The following is a 23686-nucleotide window of genomic DNA, read 5'->3' on the forward strand; positions in this document are numbered from 1 at the left end:
TTAATTAAGCATCAATTAAACATAAACATCATTAAATTAATTTGTGCTGATTTTCACTTACATAATTCCATTCTGATCACCAAAAATTTATAATATTATTATAAGTACTTACGAGTGAATGCAGACTTTTTCTCTTGTGTGCTGGTAGTTTTCCCCTCCTTTTGTACATCCTGGAGATTGCTTTGTAGGCTGGTGGTGGATGACCCACTATCTGTTGCATCACAAACACCTTCAATAAGAGATGTCTTAATACCAAAATTAAACAAAGTTCCTTGTCTCTTATTCATATTAAAATTTAAATCTGCAGGCCTATTACTTTTAAAAAATCATGGCACCTATAACACGAGCTTGCGAAGAAAGTATTCAGTATTACTAGATTTGAGAACCGGATATAGACTACCTTGATTTTCAATTTCAGTGGAAAAATTTTCTTTATATTTCCTTGCTGATTGGTCACTAACATTTGCAACAGATGCTATTTCTTTCAGTTTTGAGAACAGAGGATACGCTGCCCATTGTTGTAATTGGCTTGCAGGCAGTTTTTATGATCAGTCATAAACAGTGGTATTCTCTTTCCCGATTTTTGAAAGATTTCAATGTGTGAAAATTAACAATAATTCATGAATATTTCCATGTTTAAAAATATGCCACTTGGTCACTGACATTTGCTACACAGATGTCATTTTCTTCAGTTTTGAGAACAGATGATACGCCGCTTGGTCACTGACATTTACTACACAGATGTCATTTTCTTCAGTTTTGAGAACAAATGATACTCCAATCATTGTTATAATCCTGCTTGCACACAATTTTTATGACCAGTCATAAACAGTGGTATTCCCTTTCCCAAATGTTGAAAGGTTTCGATGTGTGAAAATTTAACGATACACAGATGTTATTAGGCATTCTGGGTCTGAGCTTTTCGACATATTCATGAATATTATTCTCCTCTGAATATTTCCACTATAAAATATTTATTCATGAAAAATGCTTAGAAAACTAAAATGACAAATTCCAGAACTTCTCGCGGAACACTAGTGTTCCGGGGAACACAGTTTGGGAAACCCTGCACTAAAGGATGATATCATTAAGTTAGTCGATGAATGTAATTTCACTTCCATATAAATCATCAGATGCTACCACTTTGGACACAAACAAAAGAAAAGATGGAAGACACCTCACAAAAGTGATCTGTGACACACCATCGTCTGATGGTGAACAACAATTTCAAAGTTATCTGCCATAAATGACTGCCAGTATGAATGAAGAATCCACTGTCAATCAACAGGGGATCTGCTGACATGTGTCATTCACTCTATTAAATAAGATGGAAAAGTTTGATGAATCTCAAAGTTTGGTTATGCTTATATCTCCAAGATTTTTGACTAGGTCTGACCTGTTAAGTAAGCTCCCATCACATAAAATGGAAAAGTTTGGTGAATTTGGTCTGTTCCATGACTTCTGCAGTTAGGTTGTCAGCTTTCTGACTGGATGCACATTACACATGATAGTGGATAGTTCCATACCCCCCCCCCCCTCTAACTATGCAACTGATGCTGGGGTTCCACAGGTTCTCTTATGTCACCCATCATTTTCTTTCTGTATATCAGTGCTCTACTCCAGACCACCCATCCAATACAGTTTCACTGATTATAGTATATTGCACACCTTTTTGTTTGATGAGCTTTGCAATGCACGAATCACCACAACTTATAGAACATCAACCTCTGCTACCTCATTTCTTATCTCCAGGTCATTCTTCAATGGGATTCCAATAACCTTATCTCTACTTCTAGCAAACACAGTTTTACCTCATTTCACACACACATTTCTGTATATCAGTGCTCTACTCCAGACCACCCATCCAATACAGTTTCACTGATTATAGTACATTGCACACCTTTTTGTTTGATGAGCTTTGCAATGCACGAATCACCACAACTTATAGAACATCAACCTCTGCTACCTCATTTCTTATCTCCAGGTCATTCTTCAATGGGATTCCAATAACCTTATCTCTACTTCTAGCAAACACAGTTTTACCTCATTTCACACACACATTTCTGTATATCAGTGCTCTACTCCAGACCACCCATCCAATACAGTTTCACTGATTATAGTACATTGCACACCTTTTTGTTTGATGAGCTTTGCAATGCACGAATCACCACAACTTATAGAACATCAACCTCTGCTACCTCATTTCTTATCTCCAGGTCATTCTTCAATGGGATTCCAATAACCTTATCTCTACTTCTAGCAAACACAGTTTTACCTCATTTCACACACACATTTTCTTCCAGTATTGCTTTGTCTGTGCAGTTAACCTAGTGGCTATGCGCTTCACAACCATATGCTTGGGGAAAGGAGTGTCCTATGTTCGATTCCTGTCGACGACGTGAGGAGCTCAAGGATCTTCCTCAGCCATAGCCAAATTAGCCGGGCGTGGGCAGCAGGTCCCCTCCCCCCTCCGTTTATCTGGGGTTTTTCATCCTGCAAGCAGGCAAACCAGCCCCGTGAACACACAGGCTACAGTCATAGGATACCTCCAAGAATAAGGAGTAACCAACCTATTCTGTAGGATTTCAGTTCCGAATGTCTACACGGTAAAAATTGTAGGCCTAGGCTTGAGTATAAATTAGGAAATTAGGAAAAATTGCTTTGACAACATTCAAATTTCTAGACAAGATGAGATTTCTCTTCTCATCTACATCTACTTATCCTGACATCAGCCCTCTCTTGACATGAACACATAACTATTGCCTCCTCACCATCCAAAATCCTACAATTTCTCTTTCACTCATGATATTACTTTACCTCTGAACAGTTATTAATCTTAAACAAATCACAAATCCACCCAACTATTGAACATTGCTCTCCCCTGAGATCTTAAAAATACTTGACTCGTATAGACGACAGTTAAATTGATTAATGACTCATTTCTTACTAGTTCACCTGACTCACTTTCACACAGATGTTTGCTTTTTGTAGCATACATCTTCTATAAATATTCCATGGTAATTGTTCATATGAACTAGCATTGATAATTCTTTGACTCTTTACCAAATCCATTGAAATGCATGCATCTGTCACCCAATACTCCTTCACAATTCAACTCACAGAACAAGTTATTCTTCCTCCTCTTTTATTCCTTCTACTGCTGTATTCTGGAACAGTCTCCTGTCATATATGTATCCCAAGGAATACATTGTACAGGTGTTCAAATCAGATGTGAACAAGTTTCTCCTTTACCAACTATCTACCCAGTAACAGTACTAATGTATTATAGGCTGATACCAACCTCTTCTATATGGGATCGAAACATTTAAAAAAAACAACAAAAAGCTACAATCATTGAAATCAGCATATCACACATAGCATATTAACAGACTCTTATATTGTGAAATTATCAGGCTTTTACTTTCTCAGTCAAGTTAGACTTCTGTCATCTCAAAAATCCTGCTGCAGATCTTTTTCTGATTAAGGGATACCACAGACTTTTTTTTGGTAGCATATTTTCCAAAAATTTCATTGCAGACAATAATTAAGGAAGGTTTATCCTTTCTTCTGAGCTCATTTTGTAATGATATCAAATGTGAATACTTTTCAACATAGTATACTAAAAAGTTCATCCAATGTATTTAACTTGTTCAGGTGTGTTGCCTTTAACTGATGACTGACCTATTTGTTCTCTTGTTTCATTCGATGAATATTAGCTCTGCAACCTTGTTCTCACCATGATGCGAGATTGTAGAGCTAATATCTTTTTTCTACCTTGCATGGTGTATTTGGATTTTAATGCATTAATTGAATTTCTCTAATGTTTCACTCACTTAGAATCATTGTTGGAAATCAACATCTTTATAATAGGAGCATCTGTTAGATACTGATTAAAAAAAAAAAAAACAGTTTTATATGTGGTATATATTGTATATGGTGTATTTAGTGCTTATGTAACATTAGTGATTTTTATCTGTTTTATTTCCCTTTAGAAAATTAGTGTTTTATAATATATTAGTGAAGATTTTCGTGTTTTTTTTTTTAGAGTATGTAGTGTTTTTATAACATATTTTAATATTGAAATATTATTGAGATATTGAAATATTAAATATAGTTTAAAATGACACCAAAAACACACAAGAAATGGAATTATAACAAGAACAGGAAGGCCTAAAGGCTTACCCAGCTAATGAGGATATTGAAAATGATTTACCCTCCATAATTGCAAAATTAAAGCAGGTAATTAGACAGATGACACAGAAATTACAGAAAGTTGAGCTGTGCTTAAAAGAACATAGAGAGGATAAGAAACTTAAGCAGCACAATGAGAAACAACAAAGCTAAAGCACAGAATCAGGTAAGTTAGTGTATAATGAAAATCAAGCAAGTAATGTTGATTGAAAAAGAAGGGAATTATTATTTATGGTGATTCTATCATATAACATGCCATTGCTGAGCAGGTTATAACTTTTCAGGTTTTCTTGGAGCAAAAATTAAAAATATAGCACTTGCAATTGAAAAACAGAAAACCCAAAGAGATCTTAATTCTAGTAGTTATGAAAGAATTAATTAGTGATAAGTTCATTGAGAGATGATATGAAAGGGTTATTGGAAGAGTGAAGAGCAAAAAACTGAAAATATGAGGATATTTCCTAGATATGATAGAAATGAATTAAGAAGGGCTATGTTAGCAAACAATTCAATGCATAAGCTGTGTCAGAAGGAAAGGATGCTAGTTTTTGAATGTGTGGAGTGTGAGTTTGAAGGAAAATAGATTTGTATAAGAGGAATAGTCTACACTTGAATGTGTTTGGTATCAGGAGTCTTGAAAAATTATTAATTGATTGGGACCTAACACAGAGAGTAAGGGAAACTAAATTATGATGTGAGGAATGGTGAGAATCTGTGTGTAAGAGTTAGTGTTATTAGCTGTGGTAATTATGGGAATAGGCATTATCATTGAAATGATTGTGGAGAGAATAATTTTGTGCTGTCCAGTTTTGACCTATCAAGCATGCAAAGATGCTTGCATAAGTGTGAACAGAAATCCACAGACTACAGACAAGAGTATACAAAAAAGCATTTAGGTAACTTATTATGTCTGTACATCACTGCTAGGAGTATCAGAAACAAAGGGGAAGTTTGCTTTGGTCAATATGTTGGAACCTCAGCTTGTAAGCATTAGTGAGACCTGTCTATCAGAAACGGACACAATCATTGTTATTGAGTGTTAATCAGAGGTGGGCTATTGAAATTTGAACAAAGGACTCGCATCGTTGAGCAAAAAAAAAAAAGCTGCATTTCACACAAAAACTTTTATTAATACAGCTTGTGTACAAATGCCAATCAAAAATTATTAAGGGACAATCAACCTGTAAAGGCTATCATTTTTAAACAAATATTTCATGATCTAAACATGAAATATTTGCATACAATCATCTGTATTAATTTATCTTACATAAGAGAAACATTATTTAACTATCAAAATATAATAAGAATAAAATCTTTTATAATCGCACATATGAAATAGTCTGCAATTTTTATAAACAAAATAACTTTCCTTTGTTTGCGATAGAAGTTTTTATGACAAACAATCTATAAAGAATAATTAAATATTATCTAAAACAATAATATTGAAGTACGTTGTATTTCTCTTTTGTTTTTATAATTTTATTTCAAGTGATAATCAATGGTACCAATCAAGGGGCATTATTTTATAGTCCTATTTATTTATATGCGATTACCAAAAATGAATTCCTATTTGTAAAATGGTGATAACAATAACTATAATATTTTATTTAATAAAATCACTTTGTTAGGTTACTGTACGATTTTGTTGCTTAAATATATTTCAAAAAATTATGTTTTTTTTTTTGAAAAAATAAACAAGTAAACAAGAAGAACAAGGGGCTCGCAATTTGAGAAAAATTTAACAATGGGCTCAAGCGAGCCCCTTATAGCTCATCACCGTTGTTAATAGTACAGTATTTTTAGAAAGGACAGACAGGATATGAGAGTGGGGGGGGGGGGTGTACTACTAATGATACCAAATGATTTGAATCCAGTTAGCATAGAGACCTATTACTGTAATGCTAGTAGCAGTTTTTCATGTGGCAGTGAGATTGAAGCCATCTGGTGTGAGGTGGCTTCAATCCACCTTGCACCAGATGGTGAGGTGGATTGAAGCCGCCTCGCCATCAAACCTAACAAGATCAAATACATAGTGGAGATGTTGTTTTGGACTTAGTAGATTGATTGCTAGTGACAAAGAAAGGCATCACCAAATAAAGATGATGGGTGAGAAATGAGTAACCATAATGGGCAACTTTAATTATCCAAACATTGATTAGGTAGCAGTAAACTGTCACGAGAAGAATGAAACTGAATTTGAGCTGTTGCAAGACAACTTCCTCAAGCTGCATAATGATGGAGGGAACTTGAGGTCAGAAAGTGTTAGAGGGAATTCAATTAAAGATGTAACTATTCTACCTCCAGTTGGTGACAGTGATCATATTCACTTGGAAAGTGACTATGTTTATGAATTTTCTATTCAGAAAAGGTTGTATGCTGAACTACAAAGCAAGAAATTGTGACCAACTAGGAGCATGCTGGGTTCTGCACCATGTTATCAGTTGTTGGATGGGAAGAATATTGACAGTGCATAGGAAGCATTTAAAAAATAGTTAAATGATACAGTATTAGAATGTGTTCATAGAGTTTGAAGAATAAATTGGGTGAGAGTGAAATGGATGTGTAATCTTGTTAAGCAAGAGATTCGTAAGTAAAGGATAATGTCAGTTATGAAAATTATAAGGAGCAAGCCAGAATAGTCACAACTGTTGTATGGAAAGCTAAATTTGAATAGAAAAGAAACTGGCTCTGCAAGCTACAGACAACCCCAAATAATTCTATTGTTATGCAGCAAATAAAAGAAAGAATGACTGAAAGAATATACTGAATGCATATAGTGCAAGGGTGACAAATGCAGAAGAGATTGTGTGAAGGAGTGAAAAGAATGTATGGTAAACCCATTGCACAAGGGTGGTGCAAAGAGTGATATATTTACCTGTTGACCTATACAATATCTCTGGAGTGATGAAGATTTTGTATTAAAGAAAAGATTCTTTAATAACCATTTTTGAATGCAAGCCTAACCAATTTTGTAATGAACAGCATGGGTTTACTAAGTGAAGGTAATGTTTGAGCAACTTGCTCACATTCTATAATAATGTTACCATTAGACAAGAGGAATGGAGACACTATGATATTTTTGGATTTTCCTAAGTCTTTTGACAGAATACAGCATGGAAGACTGTTGCATAAATCAGAGAATATGGGTTTGGATTATAAAATATTAGTGTGGATAAGAGTATGGCTTACTGAAAGATATCAAAAAGTGGTATATAGGGGATGTGAGTCTGCAAGATTTAATGTAACCAGTGGTGTACCACAAGGATCAGTCCTCAATTCAGTATGTACATTAATGACATTGGGAAGGATTGGGAATGATGATGACAATGCAAAGATAGACAGGGTAATCAGGAATGCAGTGCTTGCAGAATAATTTGAATAGGCTGGAATTGTGGGGCATGTGAAAATGGCTGCCAGTTCAATGTTAAAAAATGTAAAGTCATCCACTTCAGTGTTATTACCTATCCTTCTAGCATAATCCCACTAATAATTATATTGGTGGGATTCAATCAGGCCAGGGAGCTTGGAGTTTTAGTAGATAGGAAGTTAAAAGTTCAAGGGCCATATAGCAAAAATTGCAAAATTGCACTGCTGAAATGAACCGTGAAATGTAAAGATAAGGAAGTCACTTTTGCCTCTTTACAAGGCCTTGATAATACCTCACTTAAATTGTTGTGCACAGGTCTGGTTTCCATGGTAATTGTGATACAGTACAGAGAGTGCAAAGAAATTTGTTAAAAATGATATCAAAATTGTGGAATACTGATTATGAATCCTAGATGAGTCTTTGATTCCATGAGGTCTTAGGATGATAATAATAAAAGACAGATTGAGAATTTGTAGATTGCAGACACCAGCAAAAAGGAGAAAAAGGGGTGATGCGATGGAGACTTACAAACATTTGAAAGGATCATACAGGATTTCAGTACATGAAATGTTTTCATTTTGTAGAGGGTGGAGATAAATGATGAGAGGACATCCTTGGAAGTTGAGAATGAATGCCATCCAGAAGGGAATGAGAGCTAGATTTTTCTCTCATAGAGTAGTGTGTGATGGGAATTGATTATCATTGGATGTTATGTGTGCAGGTAGTATATAGCTTTGCTCGATGAGTCCCTGACTCCCTGGAAGTATCTCTTAATAACAATATGTATTCTAATATATTTTGTTTTTTCCTTTAGTTTTCAAGAAGAGGCACTAGGTATGAAGAATGAAGAGAAGATAAATACATTTTATTTTGTATTTAGTAAATTTTACGAATATTGTAAATAAACAGTTGATCATTAACTGTGGTTGTTATGAACTATTTGGATGTTTTAATTGCTATCTGATGCAATCAAAATGAAATGTCATTCTGACTTGATTATTCATTGCATATTTACATATGTTTTGAATGGTTTTTGGCATGCTGCTGTACGAGAGTGGTCTGAAAAGTTCTCGGCCTCGACCATAGATGGCAACACTATTGGCAAGAGGTTTTTTTTTTTCTAAGTTGGTACATCTATCATAAGCATTTATGCGAAATTGCAAGTCATTCTATCAAGTAGTTTGTTTTATACAGCTGTCTGAAGCAAAAGTGTTGTCTGTATCCCTTGAAATGGATAAAATTGAGTATCGTGTGAGAATTGAGATTGTTATAAAATTGAGAATTTTATAACAGGGTTATAAAATTCTTTGTAAAAGAAGGTTTAACAGCAAAAGAAATTCATTCGAAGTTCATAAAAGTTTATGAGCACTCTTCTTCTTCGTTTTCAACAATGAAGAAATGTGCTGCAGAGTTTAAACGTACCAGCTTTGAAGATGATCCATGTGAAGGACATCCAAAAAGTGTAACAACACCAGAAATTGTTGATTAAGTGCACGATATGGTATTGGATGACTGGCGAGTCAAAGTGCGTGAAATTGCTGAGACTAGAGGATTTCAAAAGAATGTGTAGGATATATTTTACATGAAGAATTACAAATGAAAAGGCTTTGCGCAAGATGGGTGCCACGCTTGCATGAAAATCTCTGAACAGTGCTTGGAGCATTTTAGCAAGAATAAAACTGATTTTGTGCATCAATTTATTACTATGGATGAGACTTGGATTCCCCATTACACACTAGAATCCAAAGAGCAGTCAAAACAGTGGACAGAAGCCGATTGTTCAGCGCCAAAGAAGACAAACTCGGTTTCTATCAGCAGATAAGATCATGGCATCGGTGTTTGATGCTAAAGGCATTTTGTTTATTATGTTGAAAAGGGTAAAACAATAACCGGGGAATATTATTCTGATCTTTTAACCAGACTAGATGGAAAAATTCATGAGAAAAGGACCAGGTTTGCAGAAGAAAAAAAATCATCTTTCACCAGGACAATGCATCTGGCCCATAAAGGTGTTTTGGCAATGGGAAAATTAAGGGATCTTGAATTGTTGAAACATCCACCATATTCCCCAGATTTAGCCCCTCTGACTTCCATCTCTTCCCAAAACTAAAACTCTTCCTCGCTGGCCAGTGCTTTTCTTCGAATCAAGAGGTGATTGCAGCAGTAGAGGGGTATTTTGCAGATCTTACTGAGAACCACCACTACAGGGACGGGATAATGGCGATGGGGCATCGCTGGAATAAATGTATTAGTCTTAAGGGAGATTATGTTGGGAAAAAAAATTATTTTGAAATTATAAATTCGTTTTTTCATTGTTAGGCCGAGAACTTTTCAGACCACCCTCGTACATGCAATATTTGAATGAAATACAGTTCAAAACACTTCATTACATGTTTCAAACATTATTATTATGCTCCAAAGAACAGAAGATTTGAATGATGAGAAAGAAATTTCTGTAGTCAAAAAAGAATTATCAAGCTTTATATATAATGATAGATAGCATAAAATAAAAAGGGATCATTTAGTACAAGCAGGTTTAGATCAACATGACAACAGGCAAAGGCTAACAACCTATAGTTGGTGCTCTAGGTAAACAGCCAACAGCACTAACTGACCAAATGGTTGATATCATAGAATATACATTTGAATGATATAATTTCAAATGGTTGAATTTCAAGTTTAAAATTTCACATAAAAAAAATTTTTTTATTATTCTAGCTGCTGAGTATACCCCCCCCCCCCTCCCGTCTTCAAGGTATTACTGAAGAAATACTTTTGCTCAGGCTATTACTGCTGCTGAGGATGAGATAATCCTCAGAGACCTTTGGAAGGAATATAATAACCTGCAGAACGAACATTGACTGAGGTAATAGAGTGAATGAATGGTGTTTGGAAGAAGCTGCTTAAAAAAATATATTTATACATTCACAGAATTCAACAAAGAAAGCTTGCAAAAAATGTTGCAAGAGATTGGTGATAAAAGTGCTGCAAGCTAAAGAGCTGGAGGTTGATAAGGAAGATGGAGGGCATTTGTTAGAAGCTATAAAAAAAGCTATTGAATGCTATTGAAATGAAAAACATATAGAACTAAAAGCACAGAAAGTTACAGAAGAAGAGGAAAGGAGTAAAAAAAAAAAAAGAAGAAGAAGCCAACTACCTGGGAAAAAAAGTTTACAGCAAAAAATTTGCCTCTGCTAGTAATGCAGTTTTATTTGGTTGTTTGGGAGAATAGATCCCAACTTAGAAAGATTTAGCAAAGTAGACAGAATGATGCAAGCTTCAATTGCTTGCTATAGAGAAATTTATGCAGAAAAAAAAGGAAATGGGTGCAGACTTAGTTGGATATAATGTCTAATTTTTAAAGAAGCCCACTCTTGCTGTCACCTCATCCTCTGAAGATAGATCTTCCACAAATGCATCTGGTGAACCATCCTCAGAATGCTTTGTTGCAATTCCTGAATTTGAAGAATTTCTTGTTGATGACCCAACCTCTCTCTTGGCTCTTCTGAATGAATTATCCAATTAATAGAGCAGCAAATTTGAAGAATTACTCTTTCTCCTTGTGTTTTTCTAGCTGATTATTTTACTAGTAAGTGCACAAAGTCACTGTATACTCATGTTACATTATTTATTATAATATAGTAACAGTACTCTACACAGTAATTTTGCTATAATTGTCCATTTTTTTTTTTTCACCATAAATTGAAGGCCCTGTCACAAGTTTAAAAATATAATAAAATAGGCTTACACATTTTAGCATTCAGACTTATGACAGGATTCTTGGAATGGAACTCCATCGCAAGTCAAGAACTGGACTTTACTTGAAGTGCCATGAAATCTACAAGTGAATGAGCTATATGAGCATGTTCCAGTGAAACAGCAATTCATTTTAATTGAAACTTAAAATATGGAAATGCAGAAAATACACATTTTAGGTCAAACAATTTTTTTTTAAAATTTCTTTGACTATAAAAACTTTCATCTGGTGATGAAAAACTCATACTATTTCATTCTTGTGTGTCTGACATACTACATGCAACATTTTTAAGAAATTGTTATTTAATTACTAGTTTTGTGCGCCATTCTTGTATCACTTCCTCTGATGTGGAGAAAAAATGGGTACATATGTCAGGACTGGCATTTCACACAGCCAAAGAAAAACAAGTAAACTGGCAACTCACTAAACTGTCATACACAGAATTTAAATAGTTATGTACATAGATTTAAGTGAGCAGAATGATGCGATGTCTTACTCAATGTAATATAAACCATGTCTCATCTTAAATCAATTATGGGCAGTGTATATAAAAGACCTACATATTAATGAATTGGGCTATGAGAAAACTTATACAGCACACTGCAACAATGAGCCATGTGTGTGATATCTTGCTGTGATCTTCAATATCTAGTTCAAGTTTAATTTGAATAATAACAGTTCTTAACTCAGAAATCTCTCTGTATAATTTTTTTCTATTTGTTTTTTAATCTGAGGACGTACATGAAAATGGTGTATGAAACTAGTAATTAAATAATGTCTTTAAAAAGTTGCATATAGTATTAGACACACAAGCATGGAAATTTCAAGCCATAGAACCTTAACTCATTTGTAATTTACTGATTCTCCTATTGTGTTCTGGTTCACTATGTTAATATATTATTTGTAATTATGAATACATTATAAAATAAAATATTTTATATCTTCCCAAATCTTTTTTAATTCTACTTTTAATGTATTTCTAAAGTAGTAAAAGAAAAAAAAAACTTACCCATAAGTCACCTTCATTTTTAGATATAGAATAATTCAGAAATGCTATTTGTGATATCACACCCAAAAGCAGAAAAACAGATTAATTAGTATGTATTCTTAACTATCTGAAAGGAATGAATGGGTCATTACCCTAAACAGAAATATAATACCTGCTTACATGGTACATAGTTTATAGTTTTATGATGTATGCAATTGTAAATAGATAAAACTCGCCCAATTTTTGTTTTTGTCTAATACATACACACATACAGTGCAGTAAGAAAATAATATGGGGAAGAATGCATAGAACTACATGTTTATAGCCCATTCCTCTCAAAAAAACATTTCTACCACAAGATTGAATACACTCATTACAGTGATCACAGAAACATTGTTAAGTCTAGGAAAGGTCATCTTGTTCTTTTGAATGTACACCTGAACACATCACTGAGAAAAATAGAAAAAAAAAAATTAAGCTGGATTCAGGCCACGGGGAAGGAAAGCACGCTATAGACTTTTTTTTTTCCTTTTCTCAGAAATAACTTTAGTTTGATCACTATGAGCAGACATGCTTCATTGAAAAGCACTCCACCCAAATGTTCCATATTTCACCTTATATTTCCTGTAGGGTGAAGATACTAAATTTTGCTTGATGGCAGCTTTAAATACCATCAAGCAAAAATATTTTGCAAATGATGAGAAAATCAAAAAGTTGAATTATCCAAAAAAAAAATAAATAAATAAATAAAAATAAATATATATATATATATATGTGTGTATGTATGTAGAAAGTTTTTTACCTTGAGTGTACTATATCAGTGCTTCCCAAACTTCTGGATGTCAGGGCCCCCCCTTTGGAAAAATTACAATATTTCACAGCCCCCCCCCCCACACACCCTCAAAAAAAATCGTAATTGCAAAAATCAAATGCAAATATTACATTTTTAGCATCTTACATACACATTTGACATGGCACATTATCTCATATTTTTATATAGATAGATATATGGTTATTGTACATTTGCAGTACAAGCACGTGAAACGTAAAATGATTAGTAATAAAGAAAGAATTAAAATCATAAAGAAGTTTAATAACAATTTAATGTGATGGATGTGTTTCAATACTGCTACTAAGTCAATATCAGGTGACATATTTGAAGCTACAATTCTTAGATTTCTGCTTTGAAATGAAACTTATAGAATAAGCATTGCGAGTAACTTGGTCTGTGAGTGTTTTGCAAAACGAGCAAAAATTTTTAATAAATTTTAACTTGATAAACGAGCGAGGTCTTGCAATACGAGTACTGTTGTGTCCCAATTTATGATTATTATTTATTATTTTATCTAGTGAAATTCTGCTTATCTATATTCAACTTTTATCTATGTACGAGATATCACCCCAAAATACAAATATTTAAGCTATTTCTCCCCTTAGTGTTCCTAATATTTATATTATACTGTGCCTTTTGGGACATTTAGTTTGAGATATTAAATACAAAAACAAGGAGCAATTACCAAAATATGAAATATGTCTGAATGTGAAACAATATTGCAGTCGTGACACTCTATCTCGTAACTTAACACGTTAATTTCTCGCGTGATTAGGTTCGTATGTTTTTCAAGTGGTGTATTGGGCAGCAATTTCAGACAACTGTTTTATCAATGAACAAAGGTTTATTGAACTCATTAGCATGGTACAATTCCAATTTCTAATATAATTCAATTCAATACTAAGAAAATATTTACAAAATAACATTAGCTAATCACAAGTATTTGGCTAAGATCCTATATGGGTATTACAATCATGCCGCCATAACAAATTCAACACATACAATCATATGTATAATCCCAGATCTAATTAACACCTTAGTTAATCCTATATTAGTCTGAATATACGCTATATGCTGTAGCACATGGACATATGTGATCAATTCACTCTATTTAACTATCCAAAACTATGTAGATTAAATTATCCTTTCACTGTACTAACACATAACTTTGACATTTAAAACTTTCCTATACGTTACAATACACATGCATAATTCTCAGGACACATGAATACCTATATAATTAATACTAAACAAGCATACTCTCAGTATAATCAGTCATGTACTAAAGTCCTAGTATGATTTTCCTTAGTCTCTTCAACAGTTCAGTAATAGAATAATGATTACAATTACAGAAACAGATTTTCAGTTAACACGAGATTTTTACAGTACCTTTTTCTCTTGAGTTTTCTATATTGGCCTCTGCCTTTTTCCGATTGAACTATCCTGGTATGATCTCTCCTATAATCGGTCACTCCTAAGTTCTTCTGGCATTAAACTGTGCTTATGCGATCTTTACTTTTCATACTTGAATTAAGAACACACTTTAGAATCATCTATACCATGGCTGTGAAACTCACCACGTGGACACTGATTTCTTTACAGATTTCCTTTTTTCGTAGTTGTCACTGGATGATGAAACACATAGATAATACCTTCTTTCCTTTAGCTAAATGGCATTCCTCATTTCTTACCATAGGAAATACGGAATCAAAATCCCGCTCACTACTTGTTCCCTTGTTGTGTCGGACGGAGATATAACTCCAACTCCGCCACTCAGGAAAACCGCGTGAAAACTATACGAAGGAGCTCGTGAAGAAACTATCTGGGAAAAAGCCTCATGGGGGGGTTTCTAACCCTTTTATACCTTGACCCCTACTGGCACCTTCTTTAATTTCTTTTCTCCGCCCCTTACTGGATTCGACTTCACCGACCAATTAGGGTGGCGTTTTTCTGCCAAACATCCTGAGGTCGGCGAGCACGCAACTGACACGTGACAATGTCTCAATCCGGGAATTGACCCTGAGCGATAGTCTATTGTTTTCTTTTGCTAGCCTCTAAATTAATCCCCCTTCCAAAATTTTTCTATGAATTTACTTAATATTTTAATCTCTAGCCTCTCACATACAATTTCTTATGACTAATCCTTTCTATCTTACTAAGCTAATTTTTTCATATCATAATACATTCCTTCTTTTATTATTTAGTTCAACAAACACTTTTTTTTTGACATATATTTTACTTGGATACAAGAATATTTTTCTTTAAGTAATTTATGTATTAGCTCTTATACAGGGGTTTTATTTTATTTTCTCTTCCCAGTTACACCATGATAACTGGGAATCCTACATTCTTAAGGTATCAGGGTGTAACAGTACTGTATTACCTATACGCTTTGTCTGCCAAGCGTCACGTGATCACAAGCCGCTCGGGATTGTGGGTAATCGTCTCGCATGCTCGGTCTCAGTCGGCATACCTCATTCATATAGTCAACATTCGTGCTAGCGTTGTGACTGTGTGTGTGTATAAAGCATTTTTTTATTTTGTGTCCAAATGTAGTGACTGTTCTTTATTAACTGTACTACGACAATGGCCCCAATGAAGAAAAAGGTTGAAAAGGAAGGCGGTAAGAAGAAGGAGATGATTACGGTGGAAGTTAAGAAGCAAATCATCGGGAAGCACGAACAAGGTATGCAAGTGGCCGCCATCACAAGATTTTATAAGAAGTCTACGTCAACGATTTGGAGAGTATTAAAGAAGAAAGAAGAACTAAGGGGGCTAGATGTAGCAAAAGGAGTCACGAGAGTATCAAAGCAACGACCATGTATTCTGGAAGATGTAGAAAAGTTGCTTTTGGTGTGGATAAACGAGAAGCAACTAGCAGGTGATACTGTGACCGAGAACTTGATCTGTAAGAAGGCAAAGGCCTTGTACGCCGACCTCGTAAGTAAACTGCCAGGTACATCTACAGAAAATGAAGAAGGCAAGCAGGGAATGGTTTGATAACTTTAATTGGAGAAGTGGCATCCATAGTTCATATTTCAGTGAAATCCTCAAAAGCAGGCAAAAGCAAGTGTCGTTGGATAGGTTCCTTGTTAAAGTCGCACAAAAAGAAAAAGAGTCAACAGATAGCAGTGATTCTGTTAGTGACAATGAAAGTCATCCTACCCAATACAATTAATATGTACATATTAATGTACAGTAATTAATAAATTCGATTACTTTATGTATATTACATTTAAATAATAAAAATATAAAAAGGTATATATGTATTTTGTATTAATCATTTTTATATGAATATTTTTGAGTTTTGGAACGAATCATCTGAGTTTCCATTATTTCTTATGGGGAAATTCGCTTTGATATACGAGTGCTTTGGATTACAAGCACGTTTCCAGAACGAATTATGCTCGCAAACCAAGGTACCACTATATTTACTAATATTCATTAAGCACCGAAATAAGCAGGAAGCAAAATTTGTGAACCTGTACCAATGTGTGATTTTTTTCCATTAAAATATAATAAATAATAAAAATTAAATATGTTTCTTTTAAGATAAAAAAAATCTACTTAGGCTTAAAAGATTTAAAATTTTTTTCATTATTTCACGGCCCCCTCAACAAAACTACATCCCCACCGGGGGGGGGGGGGGCCGTGGCCCACAGTTTGGGAAGCGCTCTACTATATGTTAAAGATACCAAGAAATTTTATAAACTTGGTTTTAATCCTTTTTTTTCCAAGTAAGCCAAGTTTGTGCCTGAAGTATTTTCAGGTCTGAGGTAACTTGTGGTAATGGTGGCATAAGCTGTGATCACTTGCCTAAGTATCCCATAATACAAAGCACATATCTGAAAATACTTCAGGTGCAAACTTGGCTTACTTGGAAAAAAAGGATTAAAACCAAGTTTATAAAATTTCTTGGTATCTTTAACATATATATATATATATATATCGCTTGCCGAGTGATTAGCATATTCGCTTCCCAGGCAAAAGGCTGCAGGTTCGAATCCCACCGTGGGCATGGATGTTTGTGATTGTTTGTGGAAATACTAGTGGTGGTGATGTTTGGCAATAGATGCCATTGGTGTAGGTGCAGTCAGTTGGTGGATTGTGAGTGTCTGGAGACAGAGTTGTAGGGTAGATGCCCTCCCTCGATGAGTCTTTGGACTCCCTGGAGGTGACAAATAATAATAATAATAATAATATATATATATATATATATATATATATATATATATATATATATATATATATATATATATATATATATATATATATATATATATGACTAAAAACTGAGGGATAAAATAAAAAAAAAATATTATTTGAAAGCACAACTAGTTTCTTCGTCTTAGAATTCATTGGGCACATGACATGAGAAAAGAAGAGAAATACAAAAAATACATTACAAAAGAACAACAGCTATAAATTAAGTTGTAAAGGTATTTCTGACATTTGAAGGTGTTCTGGATGCCATAGTATGCCACATGGGCATGATCTTGCATAGTTGATGGGTGGATATCTGAAGAGTGACAATCAGGTTATAGGTAAGGTTAGTATGTGGTAGACTGGACTGAGGACAAGTTCTGTTAATTCAATAATTCTTCTCTCAAGCTCATCATAGCATCTAAAAATGTTTTCATTTGTTCCAGATCACTGGATGAATGATAGAATCTTCATAATGTGGGTTAGCAGAATTATGAACCTGATTAGTTACTGTGCTAGTTGTAGTTCTGTCATGTGATGTCTGTCACATGTTCTTCCATATGTAGCTCAATGGATTTCTCTGTCTGACCCAAATAGGACACATTGCAGTTACACCAAAGACAGTAAACTCTTGGATACTTTAGGCTGTCATGTTTCGGTTTAGGTTACCAAGTATGAATGGAGTTTGGTTTAGAGGAGTGAAAGAAGTGCAGATTTTAAATTTCTTGAAATACTAGCTGGACAAGGCATTGAATCAATTTAAACTTTCTTCTGAAGTTTTAAAAAAAAATGAATTTTTATGCGTGACTATAACTTGACTTAGTAGGTTACAACAACCCTGGTACGAGCATATTCAGGTCCAGGCTTTACGTCTTAGAACAACCATCACACTTAGGAATGGATGAGAATGTAGAATATTAACATATTGTGGGAAACCCCCCCCCTCTTCCCCCAGTCTTTTAGTATGAAATGATACCAGGCTTCAATTATAATTTACCTTTAGACATTAAACAACTCGACTAATGATGTGAGCAGAAAAATCCGGGGTCTGTCTTCAAGCAGTATTTCTAGACCTCTGCAAGTAACATTTTGGGTTTTGGTTTTACTAAAAAGCCGAATGACTAGGACACCAGTTGCAGTCTATTAATTGCTCATTTTGTTATATATAATTTTTTTTAAAAATTTATGTTTGAAAAATATAAATACATTATAGGCTTACTTTATAAATGCATTTCTGCACTATGCATAAATAATATTTATTCTAGTCAAACAATTAAAAATACCAAATAATTATACTTGAACTGCATATAACATGTTTGATCCTAAACTAACCTTATTTCAAAATGTTGAGATCAGAAAGGGACGCTAGCTTAATTAGCTTTTGAAGTTTGGAAAATTTTGAAATTAAAGAAATATTTAAACTTAAAGAAACAACAGATCTTTGATGTGTCAAGTACAAAGAAATTATATATAACTTCCTGTTACATAAGTTGACAGTATTGTCAAAACATAATGGATGTCAATTTAATGTGGAAAAGTAAAGTTATGGATGGAGTGATATTGTGAATGGAGAACTTATATAATAAGTAAAACATTTCAGCTATACTTAGGCACAGTTTTTAGCGAAGATGGTAAATTAAATATGGAAATAGACAACAAAATCAACAAAGCTGGTATGGTAGGAAGTCAACTGAATAAATTTATATGGAATAAGAGAGAAATTAGTCAAAACACCAAATTAGCTGTATACAAGACAGTGTTCAAACCAGTTTTAACTTATGGATCTGAGAACTGGGTTAGAAATAAAACATTTGACCAAAGACTAGAGACAGATATGAGGGTCCTGAGAAAGATTAGGGGGTGTGAACAGATGGCATCAATGGCAATATATTAAAAACGATATTAGGAAAGAACTTAACATTGTTAGCAGAGCTAATCTCAGGTGGTATGGTCACTTAAGCAGAATGGGAGAGGAAAGATTAGCAAAACAAGTGTTCTCTGCCAGGTTGGCAGCAAAAAGACCCAGAGGAAGACCAAGATATAGGTGGATTGATACAGTATAAAGTGCCTTAGAAGGCAGAAATATAACTCTGATAATGTTGGAGTCGACAGATAACAGATTGATTTGGAGAAAAATTGTTGATCAGAGGTTAGTAATGATGTTTTTCATGTAGTACTGTCATATTATCCTGTATATCCCTTGAGGGTACGTGTCAGGAATTTGATGATGATGAAAGTAAATTTATGCATTTTGGGATAGAAAGATTATAAGCTGTACTCCAGGAAATTGATGAGACCAGGAATTTCGGTGTAGTAGTAGTAGATAGAGAGCTGTAGTTTAGAGAGCATGTTAAAGTAGCCAGGGTAGTCCTAACATTACTTGGTTATTGAAGAACACACTAACAAGTAGAGGTAAGGGAGTTATCATTCCTCTTTATAAAGAGGAATGATATGACCACATCTGGATTACAGTGCTCATGTCTGGCCACTTGAGTTTCTAGGAGATGAAGAAGTGGTGGAGAATATCCAGAGGCAAGTGACCAAGATGGTGAGTGGTGTGTGGAATGCTCTCAATGAGGATAGATTGAGGATTTGTGAATTGCAAGAATTGGTTAATAAGTGAAAAAAAAAGGTGGGTATGATAAAAACATTTAAGTTACTTAAAGGCTTTTATAGGATTGATACAGGGGAAATGTTGCAGCGCTTGGCTAGAGGGCGGTAGAACACGAGGTCACTCTGGAAGTTGGGTAAGAATGTGATTAGCAAGGGCATTAGGACTAGATTTTTTGCTTGAAGAGTGTTGAATGAATTGAATAGGTTGCCTGAAACAGTTGTGAGTGCTTTGTCTAGTAATGGTTGCAAAGAGACATGATAGTCATTGTGTTGATAGTTTGGACTCCCACGATGAGTCTTAGGACTCTGTGGAGTCCTAAATTAAAATGCTAAATTAATTAAATTAAATTAATGCTAAATTAAATAAATTTATTTCGATAATAATTCTGCAACTCCCCATTCAAGTGTTCTTTAAATTTTGGGTGACTCCGTATTGCAGGTGCTGTGGGTCTTTCTGCTAATTTACTAGACAAATTTTAATCAAAATACAAAATATTGAATTCTAGCCAACCAGAACGTAATTATTTGTATCGTACGAAAAAATTCTGTTAAGTGTTTTCCTAAATTAGTCCAATTGAAACTATTCATCAGTTAGCTCATCTGACTGGGTAAATTTAAGCTAACATCTGAAATGCCAAATTTCATTTAGGTTAAGCAGAGTTATAACTTTATATTTCAAAAACTTTTTGCAAAATTTTGAAACGAAAAGTCGATTGGTTTACAAATTTTTCATGGATCGGGAATTTTAATAAAATCTGTCAAGCTGTGGAATAAAAGGTCTATGGAAAGATGGGTAGACTGATAAGTTACACATTTGATGAAACATAATACAACTCAAGGTTCAGTTGTTGAGATAATGAATAGGGACGGAACGCTGTTGCGAAGTGGATTTTTCATCGTCTCGAATCACTGTCATCTAAAAGCTGACATTTTTTATTCGTTCCTATTTATCGATTGCGGGTCGACCCACACCGTACCATGTAGGCATTCGAAATCAAATCAGACGGAAAATGAGTGGTTATTTTATTCCCTTAGTGTCGTATCTGATTGCGTGTGTTCTGGCAGGTTTACCTTTTTTTTTTGGGATGAAAAACTTGAGTTTTCGGCAGGAAACCCTCCACCTCCGTATGAGACCAGCTAACTACATTCAGATGAAAAACCATAAAGGTTCTAATTCTAGGCTTCGCATTAGCGAATGAGCGACAGAGGCTCATCTCTTTGGTTACATTGGCTTCTAAAAAAAGAGGGGGGGGGAGTAATAAGCATTTTAGCGCCACAAGACTATCTGCACTATATAACAATGTACATTTCATAACTTTTGCAGTAAGATCGTGTTTTAATTGTTAATCAGATCATCATTGTTGACAAACGAATTATGCGGTTATTGTTACGCCTTGTAATAAGTAGTTGATAATACTACACAATTGTCACTCTTTTATGTGTAGTCACTGTACATTTACAAAATGACATTTTGTCAAATTACCATTTAAGAGAACTAGTTTGGATTTATCTGTGCTGGTAAGTTATTTCATTTTGATTTCCATTTCCATATATATTAAACAGGCCTGTTTTGCTTTGCATTACAGGGCATGTTTAATATATGTATATATTATTGTATTATATTTGTTAGAAAACATCATAATCTATATATAAACATCTAAACATTTTGGTGAAATCAATTACAAAGTTGCATAAATAAATATATTTGAAGGTCAGTTTATTGCTCGCTCTGTTATTAAGATATCCTTCACCTAATGCGAATTTTGTTATATAAACGATGTAGCTCAAAATCTAAAATATTTTGCTATAGTAATTTTCTAACGTCTTAATGTTAGAAATAGGACTGAAGTCGTGCTCTAACTTTTCGGTCCCCCGAAATTTGGAAATATGAATTATTTATTCACTTTTACATTAAAATTTAAGATAAAAGTTTTTGCAAATATAATTTCAGATAGTATATATATATATATATATATATATATATATATATATATATATATAGGTATTTTTATCACCTGATATGAACTCGTTACTCTGCTTATTGGAGTCCATGAAGAGGCTTAAAAATATACCATGGTTTTGTCTGCAGTGCAGTTTTTCAAACTTTACACAGGGACCGTTTTTTTTTTATATTTTATTATTTTTTTTATAAGTGTCATTTTTGGGACCCCACGCATATATGTGCAATGTGTGCGACGCACACAGGCGCCAGGATAGTAAAGGCGCCAAAGAGGAGGAAATACTAAAAAAAAAACGTTTTTTTAAGTGATTTTTTTATTGGGGGGGGGGATAGGGGCGCCAACTAAAGGCGCCTCCCCTCCAATAAAAAAATTTGCACATAGGCGCCGGACACTACTAGCGCGCCTCTGGTTAGGAAGCGCGTCCGGACTAAATGTGTGTTTTCTGTGTATGTGAAGGTAGTATTAAATTTTAATAAAACAATTGCACGTTTCTGTCATCGAATTTCATTTTTTTATCGTATAAACTGTTAAAAAATAGTAAATAGTTTTAAATGGCGAAAGCGATAGTGAAAATTAAATTAAAAAACTTGATTTTCATTGTCAACAGTTTACATGTCGTTTGAATTTTGATATGTTCTGGACCGTTAATATTTTTACAAGGACCAGTAGTGAGTATGGGACCATACTTTGGGAAACTCTACTCTGGTGCATATTACAAAGTCTGGATTGGAGTTAAACTATCCACGGTACTCTATACTGCTACAGGGGTTACAACAGTTTGGGGAAGGTTTATTTTAAAACTTGTTATAATTTAATATCCATCCTTTTGATATAATTTTAATATTTATCCTCTCTTTTAATAACTTATTTTATTTGATAATTATAAAAAAATTATTAATATAATTGCTTTCTTGTGTATCTTTACTATACTACCAGAAGAAAGACGGCATAGATTTCCTTCTAACTAATCGCCAAAAACTATGCTGCTTCTAAACGATTCTGGCGAGGGCAAGAATATTTTTATTTTAAACTTGGATTTTCAACTCCAACTCAAAATTCGACCGTCGAACTCTCACCATTTCCGACATCAATATCTGTTAGGGTTAAGAAGTTGTCTGAAATTATTATTACATCACACCTCCAGGGAGTCCACAGACTCATCGAGGGAGGGCATCTACTCTACAACTCTTCGTCTCACTGCTCCAACTTTCATCATCTAACACCAACGCCATCTACTGCCGACTACCGCCACTAGTACTTTCACAGACAATCACAAACATCTATGCCCACAGCGGGATTCTAACCCGCAGCCTTTTGGCTGGAGAGTGGATACATTAACCACTCAGCCAAAAAGGCTGGCAAAAACTAAACGCCCAATGTGGGGCGAATTATGGGTGAAACGGCTAAGGTTGGGATGCATTATGTCTGTTAATTATGATGTTCTTCTGATCAGATGAACAACTACAGGAAAAAAAAAAAAACGCCAGCCTCCCATATGAGAGTAGCTAAACACCAGTTGATTCTCTTAGAAATGTTCTTAGACGAAAAGAGGCATAGAAATGCTTTGACATTTGGCAAGAATGCAGTGGCTGGATATTCAACAACTGTCGAAATCGTCATTCTATACAAAGTCCTTAGCTACGAATTTGTCAAGGATGCTAAAAGCGTAGCTACACTGCTGTAGACATTCGAATCCAGCTCATTCTAACCAAAGGCCCTGATACAACTTTATTTAAATCACTTACTGTACTTCCAGTCAAACATATTCAAATAA

The 23686-nt window shown here is 34.3% G+C and overlaps 1 protein-coding gene across 2 annotated transcripts in view; it reads left to right on the forward strand.

The window, feature by feature from the left end:
* Window positions 1-23686, forward strand: part of LOC150110201 (neuroguidin) — a 176128-nt gene that overhangs the window by 136560 nt on the left and 15882 nt on the right. Inside the window, exon 13 of one of the 2 annotated variants that reach the window (XM_090392167.1) lies at window positions 8373-8478. The exons of the other annotated variant lie outside the window; for it this stretch is intronic. Coding sequence (XP_090248293.1) covers window positions 8373-8392 — 20 coding nt within the window. The 3' untranslated portion in view covers window positions 8393-8478. Of the gene's footprint in view, window positions 1-8372; window positions 8479-23686 lie in introns of those variants that run through there. 2 annotated transcript variants of the gene reach the window in all.

This window comes from Typopeltis vanoorti, chromosome 1, assembly GCF_054136105.1.
Source record: "Typopeltis vanoorti isolate ZY-2024b chromosome 1, IOZ_Tvanoo_1.0, whole genome shotgun sequence".
Classification (NCBI taxonomy): Eukaryota; Metazoa; Arthropoda; class Arachnida; order Uropygi; family Thelyphonidae; genus Typopeltis; species Typopeltis vanoorti.